The sequence below is a fragment of the Micropterus salmoides genome, unplaced genomic scaffold, assembly GCF_014851395.1.
Source record: "Micropterus salmoides isolate LMB-PRFRI ecotype aquatic unplaced genomic scaffold, ASM1485139v1 Ms_hic_scaffold_14, whole genome shotgun sequence".
In the NCBI taxonomy this organism is placed as follows: Eukaryota; Metazoa; Chordata; class Actinopteri; order Centrarchiformes; family Centrarchidae; genus Micropterus; species Micropterus salmoides.
In genome coordinates this window covers 12,960,429-12,984,586 of record NW_024040485.1, presented here as the reverse complement: position 1 = coordinate 12,984,586, position 24,158 = coordinate 12,960,429, and the positions used below count along the sequence as shown (strand labels likewise).

The 24,158-nt window shown below is 41.3% G+C and overlaps 2 protein-coding genes and 1 pseudogene across 2 annotated transcripts; 1 reads left to right on the top strand and 2 right to left on the bottom strand.

Annotated features, from left to right (window-relative positions):
• Positions 1-1,624: 1,624 nt before the first annotated feature.
• On the bottom strand, positions 1,625-11,030 carry LOC119901956 (ATP-dependent RNA helicase DHX30-like). The gene is given in 20 exon segments (XM_038717754.1): positions 1,625-2,285; positions 2,400-2,536; positions 2,625-2,728; positions 5,733-5,890; positions 6,008-6,079; positions 6,082-6,166; positions 6,281-6,474; positions 6,596-6,677; positions 6,784-6,990; positions 7,127-7,302; positions 7,410-7,514; positions 7,639-7,717; positions 7,843-8,223; positions 8,686-9,147; positions 9,437-9,589; positions 9,680-9,829; positions 9,918-10,187; positions 10,297-10,407; positions 10,498-10,634; positions 10,844-11,030. Coding segments are annotated over 20 exon segments (3,495 nt in total). The 5' UTR covers positions 11,016-11,030; the 3' UTR covers positions 1,625-2,025.
• Positions 11,031-11,701: 671 nt separating this feature from the next.
• On the top strand, positions 11,702-14,188 carry LOC119901955 (annotated as a pseudogene).
• Positions 14,189-14,242: 54 nt separating this feature from the next.
• LOC119901954 (ATPase WRNIP1-like) lies at positions 14,243-23,909 on the bottom strand. The gene is given in 8 exon segments (XM_038717753.1): positions 14,243-14,943; positions 15,083-15,162; positions 17,287-17,442; positions 19,325-19,545; positions 20,391-20,629; positions 21,810-22,004; positions 23,234-23,514; positions 23,517-23,909. Coding segments are annotated over 8 exon segments (1,824 nt in total). The 5' UTR covers positions 23,887-23,909; the 3' UTR covers positions 14,243-14,661.
• Positions 23,910-24,158: the final 249 nt, after the last annotated feature.

Here is a 24,158-nt window from a genome sequence, read left to right as displayed (position 1 = left end):
AGTGGCAGAATTTCAGTCTTAGTATTACTGGATCCAGTGCTGCTTCAACACGGTCGACCACAACATATACTAGACAGACTTGAAAACTGGGTTGGACTTTCTGGCACAGTACTAAAATGGTTTGAATCCAACTTAAAGGACAGGGACTACTTTGTGTCTATAGGTAATCACACATCTGAGCTGACAAAAATGATATGTGGAGTTTCCCAAGGCACCATTCTGGGGCCTCTTTTGTTTAACATTTACATGCTTCCACTGGCTCAGATTATGAAAAACAACAAAATATGTTACCATAATTATGCAGATGACACACAGATTTACATAACCATTTCACCAGGGGACTATGATCCCATACAGGTGCTGAGTAACTGTATTGAGCAGGTCAACGGCTGGATGTGCCAAAATTTTCTTCAATCGAACAAAGATAAAACTGACGTTATTGTTTTTGGAGCCAGGGAGGAACGATTGAAAGTCAGCGCTTGACTTCACTCTGTAATGTTAAGAACCACAAATCAAGCCAGAAAGCTTGGTGTAGTCATGGACTCAGACCTGAATCTGAGGAGCCACATTAAGACAATTACAAAGTCAGCCTACTATCACCTGAAGAATATATCAAGGATTAAAGGACTTTGGTCTTGTCTCAGCAAGACCTGGAAAAACTTATCTATGCATTTATCTTCAGTTGACTCGACTACTGTAACAGTGTCCTTACAGGGCTCTCTAAGAAATCCATCAGACAGCTGCAGCTGATTCAGAACGCTGCTGCTCGAGTCCTCACTAAGACCAAAAAGGTGGATCACATCACTCCAGTTCTGAGGTCTTTACACTGACTTCCTGTATGTCAAAGAATTGAGCTCAAAATCCTGCTGTTTATAAAGCACTAAATGGTTTAGGGCCAAAATACATTTATCTTCTGCTTCGTTAAGAACCATCCAGACCTCTCAGGTCGTCTGGGGCAGGTTTGCTTTCTGTCCCCAGAGTCAAAACTAAACAAGGAGAAGCAGCGTTCAGTTTTTATGCTCCGTATATCTGGAACAAACTCCCAGATAACTGCAGGTCTGCTGAAACGGTCAGTTCTTTTAAATTAAGACTGAAGACTTTTCTTTTTACCATTGCTTTTAATTAAATATTTTAGATTTTTACCACTGCCTTTAACTAGTAGATTGATAACTTACACTTTTTTTTTTAAATGTGTATTTTTTCAGTTTCCCTATTTTGCTTTTAAACTTTTTTATATTTCCCTGTTGCTTTTATGTTTATGTAAAGCACTTTGAATCACCTTGTTGTTGAAGTGCTATACAAATAAACTTGCCTTGCAAGGTCTATTTTAGAGTTAGTTGCATATTTCATGGAACATTAAATGTAACTATACACAGTAAATGGATACATTTTACACCCCAGATATTTAACCCCTTTTTTCCTCCCCCCTGCAGATTTTGCATTGAGACCCCTGAGGAAACTATGGAAGAAATACTGAGACGCCTGGCCTGCTTTCACACACAGTTTATGAAGGATTTTTCTTAAACAAAAGGCGCTTGAAAAAGTTGAACTATTTTCTTCTCTCACTTCCACTGATCTGCAGGTCATTACAAACAATAAAAAGGATCCAATCATTTTCCTCATGTTGGCATGTGAATATTTATTGTGATAAATTTGATATTACATACTGCAGGCAGTCTTTTTTTAAATGACCTTTGGCCAATGATCCTTTGTTTTTACTCGTTAAGAGTAAATTTTAAACTTCTGATTTTCAGAAAGCAAATAACCATAAATAAACCACAGTCCAAAATCCAGATGAATGGATTTCCTCACACCACATGGAGGTTTATCATTTACCCCAAAGGTAACAGTAGCAGACAGCAGTCCACTGTGGATTTGTGCTCTTCAAGAGTCCTGAACATTTTAGCACATTAAGTACCGATTCATATTTAAAAAAAATAAACTCATACAAATGAAATCCCACCATCCTTTTTGGTTTCTCTGCACCAGCCAGCAGAACAAACATGTAAAAAGTGCTCAATGTCATCAGTCCACCTCACCGTCACTGTTATGGTTCTGAACAAAAGGGTTAGAGTCTGTATTGTTGAGCAACTGTACGAGTAAGGAGATGAGCTTTCCATCTTGAGAAGAGTTGGTGACTGCATTGCTTGGATTATTGAGGTTGCGGTACATCATGGTCTGAATTGAAGTGCGTAGCTCCCACAGCAGCTCCCAGGTCTCGACGGGCAACTCGCAGCGCACCAGAGAGCGTCCGGGAAGCGTCACTTCCACTCTGTCTCCGTTCACTGGGGGATGAGAGACAGGACAGAGATTTACTTATGAAAAGATGATTTACTGCAAGTTGCAAATCTAACAGGGTGAATATATTGTAGTTACTTTTTTGGTAGTACATGTCCTACCCCTTTCTGTGATATCACAGTCTGTCAGCAGCAGCAAGGCGAGTGGATGGACCGCAGAGGAGTCTCTGATAAAAACATTCCCGCTGGACTTAACAGCGCTGAAGAAGGTCAACCAGCGACTAGGCAGCTCTTTTCCTCTGCAACACGAAAAGGAAGACAATAAGTTTACATACTTCATATTAAAGTAAATGTATGCTGTGGTTGAATTTTCCAGCATGTTCAAACCTGTTCACTGAGGAGCGGTGAAGCAGTACTGGCCCACTAAATGTGCGGAAAGTCATACTGTTGGGGCGAAAGCGTCCTCCTTTGGTCACAACACCTTTCTTCACCTGAGGAAGAAGAAAAAAAAAAAAAAAAAAAAAGTATGTCTAAATGTTCACCTCTAAAATGACAATTATAACAAAATGGTATTTGCAAACAGACAATTAAAGACTCCACTACCACAGCGGTCGAAAGGTCCTAATTGAAGTTATTTATTTAAGAGGCAGCCATGGTAAGATCTGGTCGAAGTCTCTAAATGTTAAGAAAAGGTGCTTCAGTGCTTCCTTTGTTACCTCTTTTAGCATAGTGTACACTCCTTTAAAGGAAAGGAGATAATGCCATCCCAAAATTCCTCGAGGCAGCAACATTTTACACCATGATGGATAAAGGACGTCGATCACCTGCTATTAAGCCTCCTCTTTTATGCCATAACTTGCTAATAACAAAAATTTAAGTCCATATGTGAGCTATGAATGTTATTACTCTTGTAAAATGATCAAATTGAGGACAATGTTGCAGCGTCAACATTATATGCTCAGTCTACAGTCAACAAAAAGTCAAGGATCATGCTAGATAACCTCTTCAGTAAATGTAATGTATTATTTACATAAATAACTGGAATTCATGTTGATTACTGGGGCGGGGTGGGGGGGGGGGGGGGGGGGGTTAGGGTTAGTTTGTATTAGACCACAACAAAAGTAATGGAACAAATAATCTTAAAGTTAATAACATTTAATATTTGGTGGCATAACCCTTGCTTGCAATAACTGCCTCAAGCCTGCAACATCAAACTGTTGCATTCTTCATTTGTAAGGCTATTTCAGGCTTTTACTGCAGCGGCTTTCAGTTCTTGTTTGTTTTGGGGTGTTTCTATTGGGTTAAGGTCAGGTGATTGACTTGGGCAGTCTAAAACCTTCCACTTTTCCCCCCTGATGAAGTCCTTTGTTTTGTTGGCAGTGTGCTTTGGGTCATTGTCCTGCTGCTTGATAAGCTTCCACCCAATTAGTTTCAATGTATTTCGCCGTAAATTGGCAGACAAAATGTTTCTGTACACTTCTGAATTCATTCTGCTGCTACCATCATCAGTTACGTCAATAAATATTAATGAGCCTGTTCCAGAAGCAACCATGCATGCCCAAGCCTTGACATTACCTTCACCATGCTTCACAGATGAGCTTGTATGCTTCAGATCATAAGCAGTTCCTTCTTTCTCCACACTTTGGCCTTTCCAGCACTTTGGTAGAGGTTAATCTTTGTCTCAGTCCATTAGATTATGTTCTATAACTTTTGTGGCTCATCTCTGTACTTCTTTGCAAATTTCAGCGACGAGGATGAGCTTTGAGTTTCTGAACCTGACTGTTTTGATTCTTACGATGAGAAGGATTAACATTACCTATCCCTTTGATGACGGGTAAGCATATTTATCTTATAAAAACCTTGTTTGCAGTGGTGCACTTAGTGCTTGGCTAACTGCGACCTTCTTGGCAAAAAAACCAAAATCTGCGTCTCTGACGCTTTGTGTGCCAGTAAGATGTCATGAACTTTGACAAATTGACTGCCCCTTTAATAAAGGGTTTACTTTATGTAAAAGTTATTTTCTTGTGTAAAACACTTACAAATCGTAACTTTATAGACCTGTAGGCTGTTCTCGGTGATCTCCTTTTGATAACTAACTTATTCTGATACATCTTCACCTCCATTCACAATTTGAAAAACATTATCTCTTGTGATGAGTAAATATGTTGTGACTATTTTATCATATTGTTCATAGGAACTAAGGCAATTCCAGTCTGGTAAATGAGGAATGAGCAACGCTGTATAAAATGTAATATTGTTAACGTATCGATCCTTCCTCCACTCCTGCGTTTTAGAGCCAATCATGGTCCGCGTTGACATTCTTATTTCTAGCTCCGCCCGATTAAAATGGAGGCTCTGCCTTTATTTACCCGTTGCCATGGTGAATCGTACCATCGGAGCTCCATTGATGATTGGTTCAACATACTCAGTTGACTGAACTAATTTTAAACACCTGTTCTGAAACCGGAAACTCTGAGTTTGACAGCTCAAAAGTTCGTCAACCCAGTTATTGAACCTGCTTTCTGAAGAAACATCTGTCAGTCACATCAGTGTTTCCCCCCCCGGCCCGCCACAATATCAACGCTGACCTATTTTGTCCTTTTTTACTAGGCCTATTTAAAATTGTATTTGATTGCAGAGCGCCGTAGCACATCCTCTCAATCGTCTCACTCGTCCCTCTCTCTCTCTCTCATTAACACAGCTGCACACTGTCAATGTCGGAGACCCAGCTTAAAAAGTTATTAGCAAGCATGTAAGGAGCCTAGCTAATAAGGAGAGCTAATTTAATGTTAGAAACACTTGGGTTTGACACTAGCACACTGTATATAGCTGGTAGTCAATATAGACTTCACGCAACCCCGCCCCCACCACAGTTACAGTGTCATTCTGTGGGAAACACTGCACGTTCCAATAGTTTTGCTCACTTGAAAAAAATGGGTGGGTGGTATGTCCTGAGATGTTTAACACATCTAGATGTGAATACCAGGAAATGATAGCTGAAATTCTCAACTCTTGTCTCATAGTCATCTTTTGATCTTAAACCCCAATGTCTTCAGTGAACAACAAAAAAGAATTTGCTTTACCGTTCTTTTGGAGGGGACTGTATGTCTTTTTGCAACCTTGGTAATGAAAAATTATTCACCGTTTCGTTTCATGCAGACCATCCAAAGACACGGTGGAAAAATTACTCCACGCACAGGGCAAAGCATCAAAGATGTGCTTTTTGTAGTCCATCATCAGAACATTGTAGTTTCACCATGGTAGGCCACTTCAAAACATCCACCGTTGCATAATTACATAGAGTAGAGTAAGTGCAGTTGCCTTTTCCTGAGTCCTTATACATTCTCCTTCTTTCGTTGACCTCATGACATTTTCCATTGTGGAAAAATGGTTAGGAGTAGTAGTTTTTTTTAGTTTGACTGCAGCCTAAATATCACAAGAGCCCATATATAAACCTCAAGTAATATTTTAATGGACTCCTTTGTTGCCATGTACCTGAATGAGGTTGGGATAGAGTCCAGCCAGCAGTACAGCTTTAAGCAGCTCATCCTGGTTGCTGTGCTCGTTGTACAGAGAAGCGTGATGCTGGCACTCACTGGCACGAGACACCAGCTTGGCTTCGTGCAGGTTCTCGCTGAACTGAGACATGAGACCTGCAACATGATGGCACATTAAGAACACAAATTGTTTTATGAAAAGTAGTAAAAAGAAGACAAAATAAAAACAAATGTGTGATGAGTGTGATTTAGTGTGTATGTTTCAGAACTAACCACTGATGAATCGAAGGCCTGTCCTGGACAGAGTGTGTTTGTTCAGATATTCATCTCTGTCCTCTCTGTCCCCTCCTGCTGAACTCTCCTCCAGCCCAACACAGCTCTGATAAACACCAAATAGTCGCTGTAGCTGGAGCCACTCAGAGCATCTTTCACCTGGACATACAGAACACAGATGACTGAATGCTTACTAATAAGTACATGGTTACACTTTATGCTGCGTTATTTTAAAACTACATGGATCAACAGGTGGGTGTTGAAACGGCTCACCTTGTTGACTAGTGTTCTGTTCTGCAGGCTGTTGTGAAAAGGGTCTCTGGTCAGACAAGCAGCTACAGACAACATGGGCAGAACACATCTGAACATGGTACTCAGGACGAGCACTTTGCCCAGACGAGGGTCACATGATATACAGGCAATGCGCTCTCCTAAAGGTGTCAGGGTTTCTGTTTTGTCCAAAACTCCTACAGAAGGAAACATTGACGGCTTAGACATCAACTTTAAATGTTTAACGATTGATTCAATTTAGACACGATGGTGTGACCCTCACTAGCCAATCCATTACATTAGTTGTGAGTCACTCACCAATGTCTTGTAGATTTCGGACAGCATCTCTTACAGCTTCTTGCTCTGGACTGTCCAACACTTGGGATAAGAAATCTACAGCCTTCACACATACACACAAAATAAAAATATGGCATTCAATAACAGCAGGGAAACCCTCCCCCCCAATAAAAATAAATACATAAATGATGCCATTGTTCTTTAAATACCTTGCAGTCAGGACTGTGGATTTTGGCTTGCACTACTAAACTTTCAAGTGGGGTGCGCAGGATCTCCGGGATCGGGAAGGGAGTCATGGATTCCAGCTGCTTTCGTGGGAACAGGTGGTAGGACTGTCCGGGCTGACATCGCCCTGCTCTCCCCTTTCTTTGAGTCACATTAGAATGAGATATCCAGACTGTGTCCAGACAGGAGACCTGGAACACCAAAAGGAAACAGATTAGATTGTTACTGATTTGCTCTCATTTCCCCATCAGAAAATACAACAAACCACAAGCATAGTTTTAGCAGATCTGAAATGGTTTACAATGAAACGGATACTTTGACACTAACCTTAGTCAGGGGGTCATAATTCTGTTCTTTGTGAGTTCCTGCATCCACCACATGGACAATGTCATCAATGGTGATTGAGGTCTCAGCAATGTTAGTAGTGAGGACGATCTTCCTCTGCCCCCCTTGGGGGCGCTGAAACACTGCCTGCTGGTCTGCTACTGATAAACTCGAGTGCACTAAAAGAGAGGGAAAGAAATCATAAATGCAACTGTAGAGAGAAATCCTATCTCTATACTTATAGGACAAACAACCAGTCTTTGTTAATTTCTCTGTACTCTCTTACATGGCAAGATCATCTGTGAGCCTGAGGAAAAGTGGGGCCTCGCCTCTAGTTTCTCTTGAACAGCCCGGATGTCCTGCCATCCAGGGAGGAAACACAAAACTGCACCTGAAGCATGAGGGGAAAGATTATTAAACAAATATGATTCAGGCCCATCGTCTTAAACAATGAAATAAAAGCATAATTAAAAAAAAAAAAAAAAAAAGAAATGAAAAGGTAGTTTGTTAGTTACCTGGCTCACCACGTTTGTCAATGTGCTCAATTACGTCGGCTACTAAATCAAGATCTGGGGTAACCTCATGTCTTCTTCCCTTTAAACAAGATAAAATACAAATTGTAGAAACCTATGCACACTACATACTGAAGTGGGATGAACGTGAAAGTAATGAAACATGAAAAAAAAAAAACTGACAAATCTGGCAGACTCGAGTTTCACCTTCTTGTCCGTCTCCTCTCTCTGGACTGACGGTGGGCGTCCCATCTCTCTCAGCACATCCTCCAGGTATCGGTCCTTCACTGGGTGCATGAACCCAGGTACTTTAACAATTGGGCATCCTCCAAAGTACTGGGCCAGCCTCCGATTGTCCCCGGTAGCGCTCATAAGCACCACTCTTAGGTCAGGGTTTTCGTTTAAGGTGGAGCGCAGCAGAGCCAGCAGCAGGTCCGTGTTAATGTCCCTCTCATGAACCTCATCCACCACCACATGGCTGATTCCCCTCAGGGACGGGTTCGACTGCAGCTTTCTGAGCAGGACGCCGACTGTGAGGAAGAGCAAGGCTCCTCCACTCTGCTCTGGTGGTCGGCTCTCAAGTCTCACCTGTGCAAAGAAAAGAATGACTTACTTCTTGTACAAAACCTCCAAAAATATTCATAGATTTATCTACTAATGTGAATAACCGTAACAACCGCATAATAAAAAGACCGAACACATCTACTAGTAGAATTTTTATATGATAAGCAGTCACAATCTCTCTTCTTAAACTTTAATCAAATAATCTGGTTTATTAATTTAAATTCATCTTTTAAATCAAATAAAACACTATTGGTAGTTTGAACCAAATAGCATACAGTACAGCAAATTATATATTATATTTGGCCTGTTTATAAAAAAAAAAAAAGGTTCTGCCATCTCTATTTGCATGCCACTACTTCTCAGATCAGAATAAAAGGGCTCCCTCTAGAGGCTGTCACCAATTGTTGCAATAAAAAAACAGTTATTGACAAAAAATAAATACAACATACATACATACATACATACAAACAATAAACCTGCATCTACCTGATATCCCACAAAGTGTTTTAGAGCTGGGCCCATCTCATGAGCAACACGATGGGCCACGGACACAGCGCTGATCCGTCGAGGCTGGGTCACCAGGACGTTGCACTCGGCCCCCTTGCCCCCCCTTACACACTCCTCCAGCAGGAAGCGTGGGAGCCGTGTCGTTTTTCCGCATCCCGTTTCACCAGCGATCACAACCACCCTGGAGGACTGCACTGACGAGACCACACGCTGACGGTGGCCATCGACTGGGAGCTCCACACTCATCCCAGGGTTTGCCCTCTCCCATTCATCCTGCAGGTGAGCGTTGAGCTGCCGGGCCTCCTGTTCAGACAGAGGCCTGTATGGCCTGCCCGTGATGGCGTCTGTCACCAAGTCCTCCTCATCCTCCTGGTTTACGGTCTGCTGTCCTCTCGTCTCTTCCTCCTCCCAAAGCTTCTGTACTTCTGTTGCCACTGGGTACTTATAAAGATAAGATGTTAGCTTTGATATTAAAAAAGCCATGGCAAATGCCCGCTAAAGGCCGGGCTTGCAATCAGTGTTCCAATTCTTCCCAAAGGTGTTTACATGGGGTGGAGTTCAGGGGCCTGTGTAGGCCAGTCAAGCTGGAAACCCATTTATTTTTGGCAATAAAGATGAACAAGTTGTATGCTGTAGCATTATATTGGTGCCACAAACCGAGCCCAGACAAAAAGTACACAGATTAAACTTTTATTTCAATCCATCTCTCTGACATGAGGTGAAGACTGACCTGTGAAAGGTAATCTCTCATGTGTTCCTGCAGGTACTCTGGGATTGCCAGAGTCAGGGGGCGTCTCTCTCGCTCTCCAGCCTCCCTCACCTTCTCCCGATGGTACTTTGCGTGAGTCAGCGGGTTATTGTCTTTATCCAGCATTTCCATCTCCTAGACCACGTGTGACATGATATACATTTCAACATAGCTCTAACATGCAGGTTAAAATAGGTATAGTGGTTTTCCACAAGATATCCTCACTTTCAGTTTGACGCAGGCAAGAGCCGCAGCTCTCTTCTCTGCCGTCACTCGGTTGCTCGCTGTGGCCGAGAATGTCATCTCCTCTGGCCAGTGCAGGGTCAGCTCACACTTCTTCAGCTTCCCTCCTGTTGTCCTGTACTGCATCAGCTCCTGTAATGATAAGCGAGTCACAGGTTTAGAAAACATGATGAGTTAAGAGTGCTTAGCCTTCCCTGGGCAAAGGATGAGAGCTACCAACCCTGACTCTGTTGGAAGATGTGGCCACCTGGATGACCCTGGTGAGGAGAGATTTAGGTTGAGGAAACAGGGAGAGAGCCTCAGACATGTTGGAGGTGTCTTCTTCGGGAAACAGCCATTTTTTTTGTTCATCTGCTTTCGCTGTAGACACGTGGACATTTTCTGTCTGAGAGTCGAACTCGTTTTCATAAAGAGCCGAATGAAGCCCCCCTCTCCCCCTGCCGGCTTTCCTCCTGGGAAGCTGATTATTTGGACCAATGACACCCATTTCCTGTACACAAAGAAAGAGGGGAAGGGGAGTGATAAGGAGCAAATATCCCTACATACGGGTAAGACAAAAATGAGTGTCTGCTTTCCAGTCTGACGTCACTGCAGCTTACTCGGAGCTTGAGACAAGCAGCAGCTGCAGCAAATCGCTCTGCATCGATCTTCTTGGAGGCATGACCCTCCTCTTCAATCTTGCAGGGCCACAGTAGTGTGACAGTGGCTTTCTACAGAAATAAAGTTAACAAAACTTAGTTCTGCTCTCAATGACATGGCGTGTCCAGAAAACCCTATATCATTGTGAAATTTGTTCTGACCTTGACACCCTCATGTTCCGTGCAGCTGTACTGGATGAACTGGGACAGGTCGTTCACTCCCAGTGAACGGGAGATGGTGTTATTCAAGAGACCTTTAGGATCTGGAAACTCCTTCAAGAGGTTTGGGCTCACGTTACCTAAACAGTAACAACAGAGGCCAGGCACACAGCAAGGCCAACGATATTTTATTTCCACTCTTACCTTAGGCATTAAGACCCAGAGGTACAAGCATGAATGGCATGTTTTAACCACAGACTGTATTAACACGATGGATGCCCTTGAGTTTTAGCGCTGCTGCGAGCCGTCACCTGTTAGCTAAGTTTTGCTAACGGCCATTTTCACTCACCTCGTTTAACCTGGGAATATGATGTATCGTGTTCCTGAAAGCTTCTTGCTTTTGTCCGATACCACCGCATTTCTCTTCCCCAGTTGGACGCTGTTTTGCCTCCTGTATGTACACATTTGGCAATATTGCATAGGGCTCTGAGCCGCACGAGTAAAACACCGGGTAGCGCCATCTTTAAACTACAATTTCTTCTTCTGGCAGTGCGCTGAAGTCGTGTGCTCACAGCGACACTGTTGGCATAAGTGTAAATTATTCTTAAATAAATCAATCTTTTTTTTTATAGTCTATGGTACTCAGTAAGCACTATTGAAACTAATGCCTTAAAATAACATAAATTAATATTTAATTCTGCTATTCATTTCCCCTTAATTTACACAACAATATGGAATATTTGTCAAGTTCCTTAATTGTAAATATATGGTTTTAGTAAGCTGTATTTTTTTCCTAAAAGACAAAAACTAAACCCCTTAAAAATACATTCATTTCAAAAGCTCTTAATTAACATGCAAAGTAGATTTTTATGGGGCTTATAATTTTGAAATGTTTGACAAATCTCTCGATTATCAATTTTTTTTTAATGAAGTTATTCAAGTGCTGCGCCGGACTGGCGACCTGTCCAGGGTGTACCCGCCTTTCGCCCGATGTAAACTGGGATTGGCTTCAGCCCCTGCGACGCTGTTCGCAGAATAAGCGGTTGACGATGGATGGATGGTTATTCAAGCGGTTCATAAAAGACAAAAACATAACCTCATAAAACACCTTAATTTCAAAAACTGTTAACAAATTACGTAGCTTTTAAGGGGTACCATACTCCCCTTAATTGACACATGAATTGAGAACATTTGTCATATCCCTCAATAATGAATTTGCCGGGTTTTCTTTTGTTAACTTTTATTAATATATTCATTAAGTTCTCAGGGGCAAACCCCTTAAAACATCTACATTTCAGAGGCATTTACGAACATGTTCCTTTAGTTATGAAAATCTTGATTATCAATTTGAGTTGGTTTTTTTTTAACACATATTAATATATTTTCAGTATACACGTTTTTAAAAGGCAAAAACTAAACCCATTAAAACACCCTTATTGCCAAAAATAGTTTATGGGATACTTTCCTTTCCCCTTTCATTAATTTACCCATGAGGACATGTGTTTTGCTATGGGATCCAGAAATAAATGGCCCATCAGAAAAACCAAACTGCCTTAATCATCATTTACAAACCCCCCTTAAATTGCATGTTTATTTAAAAGATTCTGTCTTAATTAGTGCTGTTATAAGAAATTGTGCAGTTCCCCTTCTAAAAACCTGGAAAAAAGTCTTAAAATGTAGAAGCATAGTTATTTTAAGTCCTGTTTAGAAAAATAATCTTTGGTAGAGCCTCAACAACTGTAGGATTGCCACAGTCTTTTACCCACAATTGGTGTGGATAAAATGTGACAGTGTGTATTGCCCTGCAATCGCAATGTTGATACACAGCAGCCACCTGGAAAATGTAAGGAAATCTCCCAGGCTGTGACTGGTGTTGGTTGGAGTGCTTCCCATGAATAACACTGTGCGATGAGCCAGTTCTTCTGGATGAAGAGATGGAACTGGTGCTTGTCCTCCTCCTGGCTGTTACAACCGGTGAGTTCACATGAAACATTACTTTACTTTTTTTAAGTCAATTTGAAGCAATCTTTTATTTGACTTGGGAGAAAGTCACATACATTCTCTTGGTTCTGTCTCTCACTGTAATAAAGTGTCTGGGTGTGGTGTACCCATCTACCAGCCCAACACCACCCGTGTGGTGAACGGGGAAGAAGCCCTTCCATACAGCTGGCCATGGCAGGTTTCTTGAGAGTCGTTCTTTCCCACTTGTGGAGGAACACTTATCGCTCCCAACTGGGTCTTGACTGCTGCACACTGCATCACGTGAGGAAAAGTTTATTTGTGGATAAACAGTTGTTATAAAACTAAAATAAATGGCATGTTGGGTTCAAGAATGAAAAAATAAATAACAAAGTGGTGTTTCTAGCATCAGTCACATTACATTTCTAGGTTTTTTGACCTAGTCGCTTCCTTATGTAAAGTTATTAAAGATATTAACCTTTAAAATGTGTTAACAAGACATATAGTTTTTTATTTTCCTATTCAGATTTCACACGTACAGGGTGGTTCTTGCTGAGCATGACATGAACAAGGAGGAGGGACCTGAACAGTCCATTATGGTGGCAAAAATGTTCATCCATCCCAAATGGAACAATAACTGTGTGTCTTGTGGGTAGGTTGTCATCAACATAACCACTCCAGCTCTGTGGTAGATTAAGAAACACAGTAAATATGTCTTTGAAAAAGGTGCCAAGCCTGAGAATTTCTGTTGAACAGCAGCTGAGTAAATAGAAGTTTTGTAAATGTAAATGAATACACCATCTGTATCTACCAGTACTCTCTAAGCAATTTAAACTATATAATTATTGACATGTGGACATTTTGTGTGTTCATCCTGTTATGTAGGAATGACATTGCCCTACTTAAGCTGGAGAAAAGTGCTGTTATCAATGACAAAGTTCAGCTGGCTTGCCTGCCACAGAATGGGGTTTCTCTTGCCCACAACCAGCCCTGCCATGTCACAGGCTGGGGTCGTCTCTACTGTAAGACCTGCCACCCAGTCTGCTAACACTCAGCTCATGAGGGGTGTAGTGCACCTTTGTGCAAATCAAAATATGTCATTGCTCTGACATCTGCAGAAATGTATCAAATATTATTTAAGTGACCAGTTGCTCTTTTGTGATTTTCTCTTTAGCTAGTGGTCCTTTGGCAACTACACTACAGCAGGCCCTACTGCCTGTGGTGGATCACAGTGTCTGTGGTCAAAGTGACTGGTGGGGTAGCTCAGCAAAGACAACAATGGTCTGTGCAGGAGGAGAGAGCAAGTCAGCATGCCATGTGAGGAACAACCCAAACGACGACATTCTTTGTGTGAAACAAACACTGTTCTGAATTGCTCTAATATCTTCCATTGTCTTTCAGGGCGACTCTGGAGGCCCTCTGAACTGTAAGGGCAGCGATGGTAAGTGGTATGTACAAGGAGTGACAAGTTTTGTTGACGGACGGGGCTGTAATACCCCTCGGAAGCCCACAGTCTTTACCCGGGTGGCCAGTTTCATCCCCTGGATCAGTGCGGTGAGGGAAGCCACATAAATAGCAATACGCAATATCACTTTACATGACGACATAGTGAATATCTGCTATGTATGAAGTGTAGAGGCTTAATCCGGTGTTATTTCCCTTCAGACCATGGCCCAAAACTGAAGACATTTCCACAACTGAAGAAGTGGCTGATCAATAAACTGTGTTAATGACATTTTCATACTATATTTCTCTTGTATTTAATCAAACATATATACAGATAACAACATAAAGAAACAAACATTTTAATCAGGTTAAACAATGCTGGAAAAAAGGACAGAACAAAGAAACAAAAACATATTTAACACTATAAAAATGAAAGATCTATTATGGAAATAAAAGACATGCTGTGTATATTTATTATACATTTTTTGTTATTAATTTGAATGGACTGGAATGGACTTTATTATGAACATATCTAGAAGTAAATTAAGTGTATATGGTTTGTTTATGTTTTATAAAGTACTCAAAAACAGACTAAAGTAAAATTGTTAAGAAATTTGAACAGAACATGATGGTTGATTTTGGATTAGCAGCTACGGTACATAAAATGTACTTTATATCCCAACAACTGATCATTGGACAAGATTGTTTTCATTCACCCGCCTTGGTTTTCAACACGCTGCAGCAAGTCATTACAACAGATCGTCATGGCTCTGAAGGAGTCCAGGTGAAGAAGTCGATTCCCTGCAGCTCGTCAGGTAAGTACTCCTGCTCTACTGGGCCGCTGAAGGCTGGATTGTATTTGTAGCCTTTAGCATAGCCCAGTTCTTTCATCAGCCTGGTGGGGGCGTTGCGAAGGTGTAATGGGACAGGAGGCAGGGGACCTTTGTGGTTCCTCAAACAGGCCTTCACGTTAGCATAGGCCTTGTAGATCTGCACAGACTTGGGTGCTCGTGCCAGATAGACCGCACACTGAGCCAGGATCACCTGTTGGGCCGTGGATGAAAGAAAGGAGGGCAACAGAGGTAAAGACACCGGGAATTATTGTAAGATTGGCTGGAGATCAGGTTGATCTGTCACGGTTAAAGACTCAAAAACTCATCACTGATTGCTCAGGTAAGCATACCTCACATTCAGGCATCCCGATGAAGTGACAGGCTTGGAAGGCGGACACAGCCTGAGGAAGAGCGGAGGGATCTGCCATACCTGAGAGAGACAACATGAGACGGAGGCCATCCAATCAGACTACATTAAAAGATACGCTGTCCGCTGCATTTCAGCGGAGTAATATTTTCTTTCCTGAAATAGCACTAGCTGTCCATGGTCTCATATAGTGTTCCCATACAGTTTAATGGTTATGTGTAGGGGGTGCTACCCTGCCAGAGCGACTCCGGACAAGGCTTGGTGTGTGCATGTTTTTATGTAGGTTTAATTGTCTTTATGGTGGGTTTTTATCGTTGTCTTTTCAGGACGTTAACAGCAACAGTATTTTATCTGGCCTTCCTCTGGCTCATCATTACCAGTCAATGGCACGCAAATGGACTTTGTGTACAACCAGCACCGCCATTCACCATCAACCCAGACAGACTCACCTACTCATGGGATCACCTGTTGGAGCTAAACAGCCTTCAGCCGGATTCAGCACACGTATCCATCCAAACCAATAAAATACCTCAAGAATTATTTTGGGAACAAAACGGAAGTGTATTCGAAGGAAAAGAGGTTCCGGTGGAGGGATACGCAACAGACTAAGGAGGAGAGGCAGCCGGCTATCTCTACCTGAGATAACCCTGTCAAACATGAGATCGCTATGGAATAAGACTGAGGAACCTTCATCGCTCGTCAGGCACAATTGGGATTATCGGCAAACCAGCCTGTTCTGTTTTACAGAAACATGGCTCTCTGAGGATACAGACTTTCAACTAGATGGTTTTAACATCATTCGCTTTGACAGAGATGCACGGAAGTCAACTGGGGGCGGGCTCTGCATGGCTGTCAACAGCAAGTGGGCAACAAACTTTTCAGTGAGAGAGACATGGAGCTGTAAGCATTATAAGCTGCTGACTGTGTCCTTCAGACCTCACTACTTACCCCGAGAGTTTTCTCAGATCACTGTCATTTTAGTGTATGTACCAGGGCCCGATTTTAATCCAGCTGCAAAACACATAGCTGACAGTTACAACAGAGCTGTCAGTCAGACTGGAGAACAGCCAGTGCTTCAACTGGTGGACACCAATCATTTACCCAACCTAGAGCAATATGTCACAACTCCCACCAGACTGAAGACCATACTGGCATCACAAATGCCTACATCTCAAAATCACAATCCATTTTACTTCTGCCAAGATATAGATCACAACTTAAAACAGGTGAACCCAAAATCCATCAGAGTCTGGAATAAAGAAACATCTGAAAATGTAAGGGTTTTTTCTGAAATGAGACTGGGGAATGTCTTTTTAAGGACTGTGGTGAGGACTCACATGCCCTTAAATATGTCCCACCAAGAAAATAACTATTTACCTAAACAATAAAAATGGGTTACAAAAGGACATGAAAATCTTCCTGGGCCAGATAAAAAAAGCTTTTCTGAAAGGAGACAAGCTCAGGGTGAGAGAGCTGGAGAAGGAGTCAGGATGAAGAACAAGCTGGCTAGGATACAAGATAGAACAAGGTAGATCAGAAACTAACCTCTGAAAATGCGAAGGAGGCATGGCAGGGCTTAAACACCATAATGGGCAGAGCTCCCAAACAGATCCCACCCTTTGCAGAGCAGTTAAACAGTTTCTTCACCCTGTTCAACAGTGGCAGCACTCAAACCACCTTGAACTGCCCAACCCCCAGATCCTCCCTCCAAGCCATCATCTGGTAACCTCCTTCCTACAAAGGGTCCACACACATAAGGCCGCAAGCCCTGACAGGCTCAGAGGCAGGGTGCTCAAAGAATGCTCCACTCTGCTAGGTGGAGTTTTCACAAGGTAGTTCCAGCACCTCCTGGATTCCGCCTGTGTTCCCAAACCATCTTATCTAAACTGTACAACCGCTCTGTGATCAGGAAGGCCACCCTGGTCACAGAGGACCCCTCTCGCCCCCTCCACCACTCTTTCCAGTTACTGCCATCAGGCAGATGATATAAAGTTCCACTGACCTGGAAAAACATTTACAAGAAATCTCTCATACCATCTGCAATAATCACTCTGAACAACCAAAAATAGACATTGTACAGCTGCCGTTTTTATTAAGTGGTGAGTCCACTTGCCAGCTACATACTGAAAGATAACAATACAGTAAATGACCAAAAGTAATGATGATAAAATTAATCATTTCACTTGCCCACATCCTCACTGGCAAAGCGGACCAGCCTGCGGGCCACATAGAGAGGATCCTCACCGCCCTCCAGCATGCGGCCCAGCCAGTAGAGAGACGCATTCTCATTGGATCCTCTCATAGACTTATGTAACGCTGAGATACAGTTGTAATGCTCTTCACCTTTGAGTAACACACACAAACAAACACAAAAACATCAATACATGTGGCAAGAGAAGGAGACGTGTCATTCTTCAGGTGGCATTTTCACAATGGTCTGAAGAAACGCACAAAGAAACAAAAGAACAATCAGATCAGACCATTTACAGCCATAATGAATCCATTAAAGTCATTAGTCAAGCTGAGGCAGAGTTTCATGACCCTGTAAAGGGAACAGTAAATCTCAGTCTTTTGGGACAGCTGGTGTGTTATGTAACAGGGGAGTGTAGAGGACAGATGAAGTTAGAGAGGATGAAAGAGTGAATGAGAGTTATCCATAGAAAGTGTAAATGATGGAGTGGCTGAAACTACAGCATGCTGATGTTGTAATTAGAAAGATTAAATAACATTGATCTTATACCTTAGTTAGCTATTGCATTTAAGAAAATACCAAATTATAGTGTTTTCTTCTTTTATGGATGTACAGCATAGCAATCTTTAGCACAGTCATAGTTTTATATATCATTTTGTGGGGCTCTACTTAAATGTGTGTACTATAATACACACACACACACACACACACACACACACACACACACACACACACACACACACACACACAGAACACACATGTGGCACTCCTAACCAACCATGAGCACAGCTATAAACACCCCCAGGTTATAAGCATTGTTGAGTTTTTTATTCAATGCATTTCACGTGAAAGTCCTGTGACAGAACAGCGATCACAGTTTCTGGGAAGTAATATGATACGGCTGTTAAGTTAAAAAGTTCAAGTTATTTAGATGTTTAAAGTAAAGCTACTGATGGCAGGTGTTCTACTAAAACAGTCTGGATTTAAAGATGTGGATTTGTGAAATATGTAGCATTGTGTTAATGTGCAGAAATATTTTTTGATAACTGTCTGGCACACGCCCCCTTTAATAATCCTAAAAGGCGCTTCTTGATTCTGTTGAAACCATCTTTGTACCAGGCCTACTATTGCATGAATCCTTTTAAAATGGGCTTTGTCAGTGTTTTATAAATTACAGATGGCCATTAACTTCCATCCAGGCGTATTTGAACAAGCCTGTGATCCAATCTGTCATCGCAAGTACAAATTTTTAAATATACAAAACTGTAAACATCACAGTAAAAATATAAAACCCGGGTAGGGCTGGGCAATGTGGCCAAAAATGTTATCACGATAAAAACATTTCGTATCATTTGATATCGATAATTATCACGATATGTCAAATCATTATTTCTTTCAAGTTTAAAGGCAGATTTTTGCTGCTGAGTGAAAACTGAAGAAACCAGATGGTTAAATGATTAAATTTTCTTTATGGTCAGAATGTGACAAACACTTGATGCCAAACAGTGGATCACTTCACAAGTCTGAGGTATCTTTTTCAACAAAATAAATATTTTAATAGAAAAATTAAGTGCTAATTGGTTTGTGATTCAAATGAATTAAAGCAAATATTTAATGATGATATATTGAACATTTATTATATTGTTATTGAGGAAAATTATATTGCGATAATTATCATTATTGTTTAATTGCCGAGCCCTAAACCGCGGTCATATTGGGTATTTGAGCAATACATTTCGAGATAAAGTTGGAACAAAAAAATATTTTGCACCTTCTTATCAAAGAGAAAGCTGGTAATCGGGAACCAAATTAAAAAGAATAATAATAATTTTTTTCCTGTCCTCATCAGGAACACTTAATAATAACAGAAAAGAACCGTGTAAAAGTGCTTTACTACAAATATATTATAAGTTACTGGGTGCTTTGGTAAATCCAAGGTGCCCTAAAGTTGCACCTCAGATCATTGGGATTCACAGGGGTTACTTTGGTTAGTAACAACTGCAACATTGACAAAATAAGCCCATCTGGCCTTACCAGCTTTATCGTAGAGAATATGGGACCTCTGAAGACCTTCCTTGATGTGCTCCTCCGTCACCAGTATTTCCCGAGAACCATCTTGTCCTAATGACTTGGGCCGGGACAAGCTCACCTGAGCCTGAACAGCAAGCTGCAGACCATTGAGTCCTGCTCTTGCGTCACCATCACAAAGGTAGGCTATGGTGTCCAGAGCTTTTTGTTCAATGAAAATCTTTGGCCTAGGAAAATGGTAACATATATCGGATACATTGTATCAGTGTCAATACTTTTAAATATATTCTTCCTTTTGTAGCAGCATATTACACAATTGTTCTAGGAAATTTGAATTTTACATTAGATGTGCCAAAGACTTCACCATCCTCATCTCAAATTGTCTTTGCTGATGAGGCTTCACTGATTTTTAGCTCCTGAAAACCCAAAGTACCTCACAGGGCGATAGAATTCAACCCACAGGCGACTCTCTTTAGGTATGCACAGGGAGCATCATCAATATCCTTCGTGCCTGCCTTAATGCTTGCACTCTCCTCAAGTGTAACAAACAAAAAAAATAATAAAATCTAACCTACCTAACTGATAATAATAGTGGATAAGACCACAACCACATACTTAAAAGAGGTTTGATGCTTTTGCACTTTTATGATGTTTATAAAAGTGCATGATAATGTACACTTAAAGGTGGGGTATACCATTCTGGAGAAATCCAATAACATGACAAGTTAGCTAAGTATAAGTTTAAGTATATCCTAAATAATACATATGACACAGATATTTGATTATATCTGTGGGGTTCATCATCACATACCAGACATTAATACTTGTCTCACTGTCTCCAACTCATTTGCTAATTCTACTCTTTCAGCCTATCAGGCCAGATCAGAGCTGGGGGGGATTGCTCTTGCTCCAATCACAACCAGTACACTCCTCATATATATTATCCAACTGAAGGATAAGCCAGGAACAGAAGAGAACAAGCCTCCCACTCAACCAAAGGATTTTGAGCTGCAGGGTGACACCTGTTCATGATGAAGGACACTAAGGGCTCAATCTCCAGGGGAGCACTTACTCGTGTCCATCTGATTGGTCTTCATCTTTGGGATTTGCTGGATCTCGTCCCAGGACTCTAATCCCCAACGTGGCCACGGCCCTGTCCAGGATCGAGCCCATCGCCTCCACAGAGAGCTTCTCCAGAACCAGCACCCTGCACCTGCTCAGCAGGGCGGCATTCACCTGGAAGGACGGATTTTCTGTGGTTGCCCCGATCAGAGTGACCGTCCCGCACTCCACGTGAGGAAGGAAGGTGTCCTACAGACACACATACATAGACAGAGAGAAAAGGAGACAGAAAACAGTGACCATCTCTGAAATGACAAGATAGTAAGTACTTGTTTGACTATTATCATTACTCTTGGTTCTTTGTTTTATTTGCCTACGATGATGAAAGTAACTGACAACAGTAGCATTCCTACGTCTTTTCATGCTTTCATTCTTTTCAGCTCATTAAGCATGACTGAGCATCCTTGCTAGCTGACATAGGGATTTACTGTCATGTAGCACAAGATTACACACAGTCTAAGAATTAAAGTTAAAAAGTTAAAGTGTAGGAAGTTAGAAAGTTAAAGTGTAGGAAGCATACAGACCCTGAATGAGCTGCTGTATGTGTTGGCAATTTAACTTTTAAATGAGCACATTCTCATGATAGTTGTTAATGGCCCAGCATGTAACCCCTTACAACTAGGGATGCACCGATCCGATACTGATATCGGCCCGATACTGACTCAAATAGCTGGATTGGGTATCGGTGAAAAGCGGGCCGATCTAATAAGTTCAATTACACGCGTACTACATGATGCGTCAGCAGTGCGCCGGTAGACCCGAACATTTTGCTAGGATGGCTACATAGCTTTTTGTTTTACAAAGTTAAGAAGCAATGTTTAAGTTAAGCCTTACATGTGTGATTCTCTGTCACTTTCTCACAGTGAGGAATACAGCTTATCGGATCGGTACTCAGCATCGGCCAATACCCAAAGCCCAGGTATTGGTATCAGTGTCAGGACTGAAAAAGTGGGCTCAGCACATTCCTACTTAGAACCACAACTTGTAATTTTCTTTTTTAAATTTATTTTTTACCTTTGGACAGAGCCAGGCTAGCTGTTTCCCTGTTTCCAGTCTTTATGCTAAGCTAACCATCTCTTGGCTGTAGCTTCATATTTAACTGACAGACATGAGAGGTATCGATCATCTTATGTAACCCCCAACAATAAAGCGAATAAGCATATTTCCCAAAATGACGAACTATTCCTTCAACCTATTTGACACAGAAATTGAAGAAAAATATGAATGCAAGCTTAATAATAATAATAAACTGTATTATTAAAAACCATTTTTTTCATTCTGCCGCAATAGTTATTTTAAATACTGGCTGGAATTTGGAGTTGCAGCTCACAATCCAAACACATCAGAGAACATCTTTCTGACTCAACACCTGCTGGGATTTGTTGAAGCGGTGAATTTCATCAATGAACAGGATGGTCTTCCTCTTGCACAGTCGGAGCTCATTCTGCGCCTGCTTAATCACCTCCCTAACTTCATTGGTGGACGTGCTGGTGGCGGACAGAGTGACAAAACGAGCTGTTCCCTTCTTTTTACTGGTGCTGGCAATTATGTGAGCTAGAGTGGTCTGAAAGACAACAAAACATAGAAATGATTTAGATTACTTTTAAAAACAAAAAAACATTTGCTATGCCTTCTGGAATCTAAACTCCAAAACCATCATTACCACACATCAACAAAAACATTTCCTTCTTATCAATGTGGGGAGTATGTTAATAATTATTAACACCTATGTAGCATCTTTGATCTCCAGTTTTTGATCTTCCTGGTCATATAATACACCTCCCTTTACTCGTAAATCTAGTCTTCCGCAAATCCTTCTGACAAGCTCCAAAAATAAGGCCTCAATTGTGAAACCTGAACACTGCAAGACAACTGACAGACGGAGTTAAAGAGGCAAAGTGTAACTGAAGCATGGTGACAACGTCTGAGCATGGCGAGCTGCTGTATGACGATCCAACCCAGTAGGTTGACATACCAGGGAAGTCATTAACATGCTGTATTCAGGTTGCTTACTCTTTCAACTCTCATTTTATCAAATGCAGTAGAGAAAAGAAATCAATGCTAATAAGTGAAAATGCAGTATCTTAAGTTTTAGTTAAAGAATAAACAGTAAGTTATGTGTTTTAAGTTATGTGAATTAGCTGAAGAAACAGGATACTGTTTAGCACTACTACTGCTTGTAGGAACTACTGGCTACTTAGTGGTGAACTAATTAGATAGATAACTGACAGCAATATTTATCATTAATTAACTGTTGAAGTAATTTATCAAGAAAAAAGAAAGCAAGAAGAAAGAAAAAACATTCACTGGTTGCTGCTTCTCCTCTCAAGTTTGTAAATGAAATATCTTTTGCTTTTGAACTGTTAGAGGGACGCTCATCATTAAAGATGTCATGATGGACATTTTCTAAACCTATTTCCTAACATTTGATAGATTAAATAATCGAACATTCCATTAAAATAAAGACAATGCCAATAATCTATGTTGCAAGCAAATTACATTTTCTCTATTTATGTCATTCCGTAGACCAAGTGACGAATCGATAACACAATCGCAGATTAACCAATGATGGAAATAATAAGTTACGGCTGTTACAGGATCAATTTAGTCAGTTATATATATATATAAACTGACTAAATTGAAGATAATTATTTACCTACCTACTTATTCATAGAGTGTAGTGTATATGTAATTTTAAGATTTAAATTGTTTTTAAAGCAGTAGGCTGTTGTAGTATTACACATAAAACAGAGAGGGAAGTAATTGAGGGTAGGGGGTGCTTCATCACCACACCTTTCCACATCCAGGTGGCCCCCAGAGGATCAGGGATGGTATTTCCTGGGAGTCCAGCAGTGACCGGAAGAGTGTCTGCTGGCCTACAACTTTACTTTGACCGAAGTATTCCTCCAGTGTGTTTGGTCTCAGTATCTCAGCCAAAGGCTTGTCTATTGTTAGCAGCGTCCGTGGCGACACATCATTTGATGACTTCAAAGTCTGTCCGTTTGATCCTGTGGGTTGGCTCTTTAGATTCTCAGTACCTGCTGGTCCAGCTTCTGCCTCGCTCAGCAAGTTCATTTACCTCCCTTGTTGACAGCAGCGGCAGCAGTTTGTTTACTTGAAAACATCCCGCCTCGTTCACTTTGAACTGAAACTTTACTCTTGTTGGCCTGAAATAGAGAAAATACCGAAGATGAAGGCGTCCCAGCCACGCAGGAGGAGCTGGCCAGAGTTTTGTTGACACTGGGACTGGGTGGTTCAGCTTCGGCGCTGATGCGAGTTTTCTTTAAAGGAGGCTCGCTCTCGTTCATTGTAGACTGACTGCTGTCGCTTTTCATCAGACACGCGTCGAGGTGTCCGTTAATTGTAGCAGGTTTAAAGTCTTTAAAACAAACGGGACATTGCACCGAGTCCGGTGCTGTGACGCTAGATGTCATGTCGCTCGCCATGTTGATTCCCGCTAAACTTTTGACCTTTAATCACGTGACCAAACACTGTTGGGAGATTAACACTAACGTTAACCAGAGAAAGTTGTTTTTGTCTAAACGTTATTGCGAAACGCAACGTTTGTTAGTTGAATATAATATTTACTATTTATTTTATATCAATAGTTTGTTAATTATTTTTTTTAGTGGACTTCCTTTCATTTCTTCGCTGTCTGTGTGCATTCGCGTGCTGATGAAATAGTCCGACATTAGCATATTTTGGTCTAGCTTATGGT